Below are 12688 nucleotides of genomic sequence, written 5' to 3'. Positions count from 1 at the left end.
AAGGAAGGTTACTATATCAGCGTTTCCTTGCTGGTTTAAAACAGGAGAGGATATTACAGGTATATATTTGTCATGAAGCACTGAGAAAGCTTTGGTTTGGTGAGGCACATTACTCGTAGTACTTTTAAAAGAAATTTACATGTCATTTAAAATGAAAATATTATATTTATCATAAAAATTAAATAAAAGGAAATAAACTCGTAAATATTAGAAAATGTGCACCAAAATAAACCTATCACAGTACTATAGGTTGACTGATATGAATTTTTCAATGCCCAATGCTGATACGGTCATCTACAGTTATCGTTATAGGCTGATCAACAATATAATGATGTAAAACACATAATGCAATTTAATAATAACAAATGAGAATTATTTTACACAATATTTAATCAAAATACACAAAGAAATTACTAATCGAACACTGCTATTGACAGATGCCCACAAGTATCTCAATTACACATTATATAATTACAAATTAACTAGTGTAACCAATATATCTGTCTCTCGTTACTCAGACTGACCTTTTCTCAGGTTGCGTTTCATCTTCTTGATGAGGTCTTTGTCGTCCAGCAGACCATCTTCATAAGGTCTCTTCAGCCCAAGACCTGATACAAAAGAGCAAAGGTAATGTGCGGAAGAAAACAAACCTTCAATGAATTACTAAAACACATTAAAAACAGACTCTTAGTTTTTTCACGCTTTTCAGAGAAATCAACCTGCGAACAACTTTTAGTTGTATCGACATATTAAACTAGACTTATTTAAACATCAAAAAATGACATAGCCTCAAGTAATGAATTAGCTGTGTGTGCTCACCTTCTTTATCTGACCAGGGGAATTTCTGTGAAGGTTTACTTGAGGGGAGAGGGTCCATTTCTAAGACCTTATAGATCTGCCCAAAGGCCATGAGCCGCAGAGCATGCTGAAACACACATAACGTAGTATCAAAGTTATCACAGAGCAAATCTAAATTATCTGCTCCTGAAAAAAAAAACATGTCTCAAAGCGTACCCTGAAGGAACACCCACACGCTTCTTTTTTAATAATAAAGCAATAACTGTCCACTTGAGCCCACAGACCGCCTGTAGATGTGGAATATCAGCACTGAATCACCACGTTCAGATGAATTGTGGGGGACAGACTGCCTCACAAATAAGTCATGCTACAACTAACTCACATTAACTCATCTCAACTGATATTGACAAAGCTGTTTACTTTAGTTATAGCCCATTACGGTTAGGGTTCCAAAGATATCTCTTGAAAAGATTTGTGAGTCCAGTTTTGTAAACAACTTTAATTACAGTAATCAGACCATCTGTGTGAATATCACCACTGAACAGCTCACTCTGTGAACTGACCATTTAATATTGTCCCATACACAAACATTTCCAAAAGACACGCATGTGACTCTAGATTAACTATTGGAATTGTTACAAAATGTTTACATCACCTGATAAAACTACAGGTACATCTCAAAAAATTTGAATATCATGAAAAAGGTCAATATTTTTTGTCACTCATTTCAGAAAGTGAAACCCATATATTATATAGATTCATTACACATAGAGTGAAATATTTCAAGCCTTTATGGACTGAGGCTGGCGTCAGCGCATCAAGAGCCACTACGCACAGACGAATTCTAGACATGGGCTACAAATGTCACATTCCTCCAAGGAGGCCCAACCAAGTATTGAGTGCATAGAAATGAACATACTTTTCAGAAGCTTGACATTTCTGTTTAAAATATATTTTTTTTATTGATCTTATGTAATACTCTAATTTTCTGAGACACTGAATTTTGGGTTTTCATTATCTGTAAGCCATAATCATCAAAATTTCAAGAAATAAAGGCTTGAAATATTTCACTATATGTGTAATGAATCTATATAATATATGGGTTTCACTTTCTGAAATGAGTGACAAAAAATATTGACCTTTTTAATGATATTCTAATTTTATTAGATGTACCTGTAGATCACTTCCATGATAATCAACAAAGCTGTTCATACTGGAAGAGTCTGATGTTCCTTCACTTCACTTCATTTTTGATGTTTTTAAAGGGCCATGAAACCCCCTGTTTCAGCACTGGTTAGTTCTCGCTACAGTTTTAAAAAATACTAAAAAAGTGGGCGTGGTGCGCAGCGGAGCATAGGGGGAAGAGGGGAGACAGACAACACACACAGCTTCGGATTCAGACAGTTTCATTTCGCTCCCATCAATTTAAAAACAAAAATAAATGCACAGCCATTTGCACTCTGCATTGAAAACATATATATGAACGCGCTGTTGCACCTCTCAACACAATGCAGATTTTAAACCCGGAAGATGAAAATAGTGCAAAAAAAAGCTTAAAATTAACCAGTTTTCTCAAACAGTTAAAATGATCGGATGCTAACATTGTCTTCTATAATGTGCAACACAAACACCTCTGCTAAAATCTCAGAAAAAGTAGTCTGGGGTTTCATGAGCCTTTAAAGGTTCATGCTTAAATTATTAAAAATTATATGATTACACATGAATTTCCTTAGAGATTTTTTCTTAATTTTTTTATTATATATTTGATAATAATAATAATAATAATAATTTTTATATAATTGTTTTATATGCTACCGTTTAAAAGTTTGGGGTTGGTAACATTCTGCAATGATTTCTAAAGTCTCTTATGCTCACCAAGGCTGCATTTATTTGATATAAAATACAGTCAAGACAGTAATATTGCGAAATATTACTGCAATTTCAAAGAACTGTTTTCTATTTGAATATATTTAAAAATGTATTTTTTCCTTTGATGCAAAGCTGAATTTTCTGCTGCCATTACTTCAGTCCTCAGTGAATGAATAGAAAGTTCACATAACAGCACTTATTTGAAATAAAACTCTGTGACATTACAAATGTTAAATCTGATCAACTCAATGCATCCTTGCTTCATTTCTTTCAAAAAACACAATCTTACTAACCCCAAACTTCTTACAACAAAGTTGAATGCATAATTATTCACCCACTTTCCCTCTGTTTCACAAGCTTAGCATTGGTGATTACATATTGTTCCTAAACTAAAGTTTGAAGTGATATTTAAGGTTAATAAGCATTAAGAAAAACAATTTAATAAGCTAAAATTTCATTTCAATGAAGCTATATTTCCATTGTCCTTTCTTCAAATCCAGTGATTACCCACGCATCGATAAGTATCTTTCAGTCTCCTGTGTGACGACATAAACTCTCTCTTGAATGCAGTATCTCTGCAGGTAGGCATTGCTACGGCATATCACCAAATGCATCTTATTTATGACTACGGCAAACTGCAGCAAAAACAAATCCTCATTTATACCCACATTATCTCCAAAAGAAAAAAAAAAAAACCTGACGCATCACATTCACTAAAGTAGAAGATGAATAAAACAAATATATACAATAAATTATTATTTTCCCCAAAACTTAATATACTGCTGTTTAGTTTTTTTTTCTTTCTTTAAGTTAATTATACAATTTGATAAACACGTTAAGCAATCAAACATGTTCTTAGCTTCAGTGGTGTGTTTGGAGTCAGGAAGGGTGTGTGTTTGTACTGAACCTCTTCGATCTGCTGCGAAACAATTAGGCACATTGTGATTCTGCTCTCGACTGCACGAGTGTTCAAAGAAAAAAGCACTACAGAAATCTACTCAGAGATGCAGCACACACACACAGTCCCCGGGGCAGAGAGTATGATTCACGGGCCGGCGCAGTATCACTTTCCCACGCTCATTAGAGAGCCAATCATCAAGGTGCTCTATCGGGATGAGTGTGTGTGTGTGTGTGTGTGTGTGTGTTAGAGCTGGATGATACATGAAACATTCACACAAAATAAGATTTTACTAGTAATATAAAATTAAATAATTTTAATGTGCTTTTTTTCATTTAGTTTTGTTTTAACACCATCTCTGATTTTACTTACATGTTTCCTAGAAGACAAAATAATTGCAATTTTGGTTCAGGACAAACAAAGGACTTGTGAACAACCATCACAAAACAAAAAAAATATAGGATCATCTAGTAATCAAGCGTATTAAGAATCATTTGTATATTGAATATATACAATATACAATACAAATATATTGTATATTTGTATATTGAATTGTTTGTAAACTTTTGAACGTGATCATATTTATAAATTCAGCTATTATTTTATGTTGTGGACTATATTTATGTAAAATATTTTAGTAAGGACAGTACTAAATAAAATAACATGCATTTTGTATGATAACTCCTATTTTGATCAAATAATTAACATTCTGGCAACAACTGTTTATACACAGCCATGGTTGACAAGTAGGTTCAAATTATAGAACATATATCTATTACTCGTTTATAAATCACTCAATGGCCTAGGACCTAAATACTGATTATTTAAAAAAAAAATTTTTTTCATTTCTTTTATGTAAAGCACTTTGAATTACCATTGTGTATGAAATGTGCTATATAAATAAACTTGCCTTGCCTTGCCTATTAAAAATTACATAAAACTAAAAAAGACAAAAAACATCTGTACTCAGTTTGAACCTACTTGTCAACAATGTCTGTTTGGTCAAAATGAAATATAAAATAAAATTGAATAAAATATAAAATAAAAGATTTTTGTTCTAATCCATTGACCGGCCAGAGTGTATTTACACAGGGCTGTGACATGCCTCACTGCCGACAGGAATATCGTACACATATAGGTCAGAATCACTGATAAGACCAGTGCGTGTGTGTGTGTGTGTTTGTGTGTGAGAGACACATGGCAGTAATCTAGACAGTACAGATGAGATAAGCTCTGCTGAGAGCAGCACCGCTCTCCTCTTCTCACTGTCACACACCTGCATCTCACACACATCCCGACACACACTGCTTGTACCTGTGCATTGTACGTGATGGCCTCCGCCTGCTCATCCGTCATGGCCGACAGGGTGTTCGTCAGCTCCTTCTCACAGGGATCATGCAGGCCTGGTCCACCTGAGAGGAAACCAAAAATGAGTGTTGTATAAACGGGGAAATACAATCACCAACAGACATAATTTACACAGCTGACAAGAAGGACAGTCAAGAGCTGTGGAGTTACTGGAAACTGTAGTGTTTCATTATTTAGTGAGTTACTCTCCATCATCGCAGGTGAGGAGTTAATTAAACCCTAAAGTCAACCTTTATCATTTAAACTATGCCCTGAAGGTACAATACAAATATATATATTTTATGTTCACATAAGTATATATCATTGAGGCTTATTTCCCATGCAAGCCAATCAAATATTAATGCCTGCATCTCAGTATTAATAAATAACTGAGAAAAGAGTATAAGTGTAGCGAGGGATGGACTAGTTATGTCAAGAGCAGATAAATGAGGCTCCATTATTCCTCTGGGCCTCATACAGGAACTAGAGCTTTGCAAATGAAAGCCAGATCTGATAGTGACACCGCTGCTGTCATCACACTGTACAGGACTTATTCACATTTATCTTGCATATTCAGGTTGGAAGGCTTATTTAAAGCCAAATAAGATTAGAGATCTATTAATATACAATGGATAATTTTATACGTTTTACTTTTTTTATTTACTCTTTTTATTTTTATATACATCAGGTATCAAAATTTGATACTTATATACATGACGGTTCTCTCAAAATTATGAAGCAGCACAACTGTTTTCAACATTGATAATAATCAGAAATGTTTCTTGAGCTGCAAATCAGCATATCAGAATGCTTTCTGAAGGATCATGTGAGATTGAAGACTGTGAGATTGAAGACTGGAGTAATGATGCTGTAAATTCAGCTTTACATCACAGAATAAATTACATTTTAAAATATAATACAATAGAACACAGTTATTTTGAATTGTAATAATATTTCACAATATTACTGATTTTACTGTATTTTTATCAAATAAATGCAGCCTTGAGCATAAGAGACTTCTTTAAAAAAAAAAAAAAAATCTTACTGACCCCAAACTTTTAAACAGTAGTGTATATACTGAAATTTAAATAACCATAAAAGATAACATATAGAAATGCTCCATGCATAGATATAGCTACTGTATATGTCAAAGAAAGCTGGAGCTCTTCTCCAGAACGTCAAACTGTTTTTATAGTTTTTTGTTACTCATTTTATTGCTTCTTTCTGGAAGTGTTCATACCTGGAAGCAGTATGCCGGAGGCGAGACACTCCATGACCCGGCGCAGAGCCTCTCCTGCTCCCAGAGGTCTGTTGCACGTGGCGATAGCCTTTTCACATATTAACTCCAAAGGCTTAGGACAGAAGAGCAAATCGCTTTTCAAAGACTGATTTATTACATAAACTATCAATTCATCAAAATGTTGCCTATGTGACACAGAAATGAGAGATTACGTCTGTGGTTATTGTAAAACCATTCAGTTTAATCCCTCAAATACAAGATATTTAGAATAGAGTAGATCCAGTAAGGCTGAATGGCCCATACAGCATTTAGACATGCAAAAATATACCATATAGCAGGGATCCTCAAATCTGGCCCAAGAGATCCACTTTCCTGCAGAGTTTAGCTCTAACCCTAATCAAACACACCTGAGCAAGCTAATCAGTGTCTTCAGGATCATTAGAAAATCACTGGTAATTTTATATGTTTTACTTTTTTTATTTACTCTTTTTATTTTTATATACATCAGGTATCAAAATTTGATACTTATATACATGACGGTTCTCTCAAAATTATGAAGCAGCACAACTGTTTTCAACATTGATAATAATCAGAAATGTTTCTTGAGCTGCAAATCAGCATATCAGAATGCTTTCTGAAGGATCATGTGAGATTGAAGACTGTGAGATTGAAGACTGGAGTAATGATGCTGTAAATTCAGCTTTACATCACAGAATAAATTACATTTTAAAATATAATACAATAGAACACAGTTATTTTGAATTGTAATAATATTTCACAATATTACTGATTTTACTGTATTTTTATCAAATAAATGCAGCCTTGAGCATAAGAGACTTCTTTAAAAAAAAAAAAAAAATCTTACTGACCCCAAACTTTTAAACAGTAGTGTATATACTGAAATTTAAATAACCATAAAAGATAACATATAGAAATGCTCCATGCATAGATATAGCTACTGTATATGTCAAAGAAAGCTGGAGCTCTTCTCCAGAACGTCAAACTGTTTTTATAGTTTTTTGTTACTCATTTTATTGCTTCTTTCTGGAAGTGTTCATACCTGGAAGCAGTATGCCGGAGGCGAGACACTCCATGACCCGGCGCAGAGCCTCTCCTGCTCCCAGAGGTCTGTTGCACGTGGCGATAGCCTTTTCACATATTAACTCCAAAGGCTTAGGACAGAAGAGCAAATCGCTTTTCAAAGACTGATTTATTACATAAACTATCAATTCATCAAAATGTTGCCTATGTGACACAGAAATGAGAGATTACGTCTGTGGTTATTGTAAAACCATTCAGTTTAATCCCTCAAATACAAGATATTTAGAATAGAGTAGATCCAGTAAGGCTGAATGGCCCATACAGCATTTAGACATGCAAAAATATACCATATAGCAGGGATCCTCAAATCTGGCCCAAGAGATCCACTTTCCTGCAGAGTTTAGCTCTAACCCTAATCAAACACACCTGAGCAAGCTAATCAGTGTCTTCAGGATCATTAGAAAATCACTGGTAGGTGAGTTTGATCAGGGTTGGAGCTAAGCTCTGCAGCGCATTGGCCCTCCAGGGCAAGATTTGAGGAACCCTGCCATATAGCATAACAACTATGATAACAGTTTTTAACGTTGATAATAATAAGAACTGTTTCTTCAGCAGTAAATCAGCTTATTAGAATGATTTCTGAAGGATCATGTGACACTGAAGAGTGGAGTAATGATGCTGAAAATTCAGCTTTGATCACAGGAATAAACTACATTTGAATATACATTCAAATAGAAAAGTTATTTTAAATTGTAATAATATTTCACAATATTACCGTTTTTACTGTATAATATACAACTGTGTATATGACTATTTAGCCACTAGGATTGACACACGGCATCTCAATTCATTAATAATTTTCAATATATGGAAGCTCTTCTGATTATGTTTGTGTTTTTATCATATTTCTGAAAACATTGAAAGTCATGCAAAATTTGTACAAATGGAAACTGGCCAAATTCTTTTTTTTTTTTTTTTGGATGACAAATGAATGTGTTTGAATCTTGATTGTCTTAACAGTTCAATATCACTTCATTTATTTTTTCAAACTAATAATAGCAGATTGAGGTATTTTTAAGCAAGATATTTAATCTATGACATAAAGATGCATTTCTACACAGAGCAGAAGGGTTTGGGGATTAAAAATACACTTATACAAGAATAATTAACCACAATATATAATGACAATTAATATGTACCTGAAGTGTAACGTCTGCATTACGCCACTGACCCCCAATTTTTAATAATTCAACGGTCTGTCGTCATTGAATTCCTTAATCTATGACTGAATTCTCTAAAGTTTTACTGTATCATCACTGCAATATTTGCAATGATATCAGAAGGGATCAGAAGTCTGATACTCACCCATCCTTTCAGAGGTTCCCACGCCGGGACTCTATTGCACATGTCTCTCAGTATTCGTAAGACAATCACGCACGACTTTAACCCGTTAACTCTAGCCTAAGGAAACCAGAGGGAATCAGCCAATGAATTCAGAGCAACAATCAAACCCAACCTTTAACCCCTAAATCTCTAGATCTTGACTGTGTGTGTGAGTGTGGAGGTGTGTGTTGTGGTTCGGTTCTGGCCCGTGTTGAGTGGATGATGGAGGAGGGGGCGGGGCTTATGTCGGTGGGGTGGGAGAAGGGAAGATACGGTGCAGGAAAGCACTAGACAAATCCTTCATGATAACAAGCAGGTTATGGACAAACAAAAACAGGCAAAAGAAAACAAAGTGTAACAATTGCTTTTGTAGCCTTACGATACGTAAATGTTTGTGATGAGGTGTCGAGCATTTAGAGAGCTGGAGGAAATCGAGGAAAATGGCATGTAGTTTTGGGTCATAAGGCTACAATAACAATGAAAAGAAGTGAGCGCCAACCTGGAACCATTTGGCATGTCGCAGAGAGGCCAACGCCACCAGGCACCTCTGTCTATCCAACAGGTCCGCCGGCTCGCTCGACTCAACGCTCTCTATCGGTGAGAAGAACGGGACAGGAAATCAAATCACACACGCGTAGACAGGCACACTCACACACATACGTACACGTGATGAGGGAGGGGGCTGTTAAGGCACAGCAGGAAGGAGAAAGGAGGATGCCAATTGGCTGAGGTGGTCCAGTGCATCCAAAGAGATGAAACCTCAGTGCATCTCCTTGGCTGGCTGGAAACTGGAGGAAGGATTCGCAGAAGGTGTTAGCATGTGCCAAGAGTTACGAAATTCTAAACACAGCCTACAAAAAAAGGCTGAACCAAGCTGTTCAATTGGCGTTACATACTATCCTACCCAGGCACGCCTTAATACAGCATCCTCTGTATTAATGTGAGTCCATGAGTTAATGTTTTGGCCTAATGAGCCACAAAAGTGACAAGCAACAATACATTTTTGGGCACTTTGTTCTATTTTTTTGTGAGATGTTGGATAGTTCCGCCCACAGCACACTCTGATTGGTCCAAAATTCCAACACAGAAGCAGTGGTGTTCATAGAATTTTAGCCACTTTTACGGCCAGTGTTAATTTTTTATATAATTAATTTTAGTTATAATTCTTTATTTTATAAGATTTTATTTAAAAATGATTATCAATTATTTTATCAATTATCAATTATCAACTTTTTTCTGTGTTGGAAACGACAATCCATAGTTTGAGATGTGGAGTAAATGGCATTTGTTGGTTCAGAAAATGATTAGGGAAAAAAGAAAAAAAAAACACTACCGTACAAAAATTTGTGGTCAGTAAGATTTTTTTAATATGTATTAGAAAGAAGACTCTTATGCTCACCAAGATGTCATTTATTTGATCAAAAACACTTTAAAAATAGCAATATTGTGAAATATTATTACAACTTAAATCATTTTTTTTTTAAATATATATTTTAAAATAACACATGATACTCACATGATCCTTCAGAAATCATTTTAATATGCTGATTTGAAACATTTCTTATTATTATGAATGTTGAAAACAGTTGTGCCAATTCATATTTTTGTGGAAACAAGCATACCTTTTTTCAGGATTATTTTATAAATAGAACCTTCAAAAGAACAGTCATTTATTTGAAACAGAAATCTTTTGTAACGTTATAAATGTCAAAATAGTATAGATATGTCAAAACGGAAGATATTAATATAAAACATTAATATCTTAAAAAAACTCTTACTGACCCCAAACTTTTGAACAGTAGTGTATACCCTGTGTTAGACATTGTTAATAGACAAAATTAACTAGTGAGAGTGTGACAAGGATGTTTTAAGGGAGTTTAGTTTAGTTTCTAAAAGTCCACAGACTGAATATAGCTGAAGAAACATCTGTATATATAAAAATCAAATACTTTCTGATTGGTTGTGATTTCATCTCTTCACACAGCATTTCAGTACGGGCAGAGAAATATTTTTCTGATTTCCTGCGGCATGTCTGGTTAGGCGCTAACGTCAAAAGCAGCGACACACGCTAAAAACTTCAGCAAATCAGTGCCAGTTTGTGCTTGGATTGACACTGGAATAATGAAGACATGCAGTGGGTATTGTTATAGACCAGTCACAACAAGAGAAGAGATGGCTCGCACATGACACACACTCACATTGTGAGTTGTCAGAACATTTTTCTTCATCTCTCCCACCCAAACAATACATAAGGTTCATTCTTTAACTTGTTTGATCCTTTTTTTTCTTTCATTGGCTCAGTAGGTGAGCGTCTACGTACCAGTGAGCCCAAAACACTGTGTTCCCTCTGCAGATAAACAAACAGATAAAAGAAAGAAAAGGCTGCCGCAGTGTAAATCCAGGACCAGGTGTGCAGGTGTATGGGGTATTAATCATGAGGGGTTATTTAGAGATTATATGACGATAACTAAAGCATTACTCTTTCATAATTCCTCTCTGGGTTTTAATCAGAGCAGCCCAGCTGAGGATGGATAAAGAGGAAGATCTGTCAGAGTGATAAAGGTTTAGCCTGCCCTCCAATCAATGACACACACATACCGCAAAAATCAACATCAATCCATCATTTATCACCACACAAACGTACACACACTCAAAATGAGACAAATGCTACAGTGCTCTCTTAATCGAATCATACAAATTTACAGCACAAACACGGGTGTAAAAACATGTCTGGGCCACACAGTGGGGTCCAAAAGTCTGAGACCTCTAGTTAATTTGATTTAATCTTTTTTAAAATCTTTTTTAAACCGTTTTTGTTATTTAATAGATATTTTTATACAAGTTATAAGCAAAACATAAAATCCAACGGAAAAATTAATGAATCCTTGATTTGCTAAATAGACATCTGGAACCCACTGAATTTCACAAAAATAAATAAAAAATTAAAATAAAATAAAATCTACTTTTAGGACCATTCAGTTTTTTCATTGTGACACTTGTGCATTGTGCATTATTATTTTTATCATTATTATTATTATTTTGGTTTAAAGTAATGAGAATATGTTTCTTTTGCATGATAGTAATAAGAACTGGGAGGAAAATGTGCTTAAATGTCATGAAATAATGCCACAATGTTAAATATTTATGACTTTAAAACAAGCTTTTTGTTCTTTCTTTCTTTCTTTCTTTCTTTAGATTTATGGGGTGAAATACAACCCAGGCATGTTCTAATATTACATTGTTATGTGTGTGTGTGTGTGCGTGTGCGTGTATGTCTGTGTCATTTATGCGTGTGTGTGCCTGAGCGCGAGCTGATGAGTACTGCCCATTCGGGCCGGTCCTGAGATAGAGCCGTTACTCAACAGGACAGGGCCCTTGACCCGGTCGGGAAAATACGAGGGGCTCCTGTCGTGATCTACAACCCATCACTCCATCTCTCACTCCCTCCTGTCATCGGTCATCCCTCACTCCAGGGGCAGTGTCCACATCTGATACATCTGCTAGATGGATGAGGTGTGTGCTGCCACAGGTATTGATTCCTCAACCCGGATACATTCTTTCATTTTCCTCCCCCTGCTTCTAACAATAACAATCTACATCAAAGAGGATGGCAGAGTGAGCAAACCCATGAGAAAATGAGTGTGTATATGAAAAGGAGAGAACAAGATTAAGGCACATTGGCCTTAAAGTTCACCCAAAAAAAAAAAAAATTCTGTCATCATTTACTCAAACATTTGCTGGTCCCCATTGACTTCCATAGTATGGAAAAAATACTCTGGATGTCAATTGGGACTAGGAACTGTTTGGTTACCCACATTCTTCAAAATATCTTCTTATGTGTTCAGCAAAAGAAACAAACTCATACAGTTTGAGGGTGACAACTTGAGGGTGAGTAAATGATGAAAAGAAAATTACATTTTTGGGTGAACTATCCCTTTAAAGGAATACTCCACCCATTCTTCTGAAGAACACAAAGAAAGATTCATAGAAAAATAATCCACGTATGTGAGTCCATATAATGCAAGTAATGATATAAGGCATAGAAATCAAGTTGACGTTTCAAAAAACTTTTTTTTTTTTCATTTTTGGGTGGAATATCCCTTTAATGCAAT

General features: G+C 35.2%; 1 protein-coding gene across 10 annotated transcripts in view; it reads right to left on the bottom strand.

Moving 5' to 3' along the window:
* The window catches only part of LOC107713322 (spermatid perinuclear RNA-binding protein-like), a 96624-nt gene that overhangs the window by 16183 nt on the left and 67753 nt on the right, over positions 1-12688 (bottom strand). For all 10 annotated transcript variants that reach the window (XM_016518786.1, XM_016518788.1, XM_016518790.1 and 7 more), the window contains 6 exons: positions 9076-9167; positions 8559-8654; positions 7213-7324; positions 4880-4977; positions 820-925; positions 525-608 (listed from right to left, as the gene is read on the bottom strand). In XM_016518786.1, the coding sequence (XP_016374272.1) occupies positions 525-608; positions 820-925; positions 4880-4977; positions 7213-7324; positions 8559-8654; positions 9076-9167 (588 nt within the window). The remainder of the gene's footprint in view (positions 1-524; positions 609-819; positions 926-4879; positions 4978-7212; positions 7325-8558; positions 8655-9075; positions 9168-12688) is intronic.

The sequence above is a fragment of the Sinocyclocheilus rhinocerous genome, unplaced genomic scaffold (genome assembly GCF_001515625.1).
Source record: "Sinocyclocheilus rhinocerous isolate Xijiao unplaced genomic scaffold, SAMN03320098_v1.1 scaffold688, whole genome shotgun sequence".
Classification (NCBI taxonomy): domain Eukaryota; kingdom Metazoa; phylum Chordata; class Actinopteri; order Cypriniformes; family Cyprinidae; genus Sinocyclocheilus; species Sinocyclocheilus rhinocerous.
The sequence above is the reverse complement of the archived record's forward strand: the minus strand, read 5'-3'. Positions and strand labels throughout refer to the sequence as shown.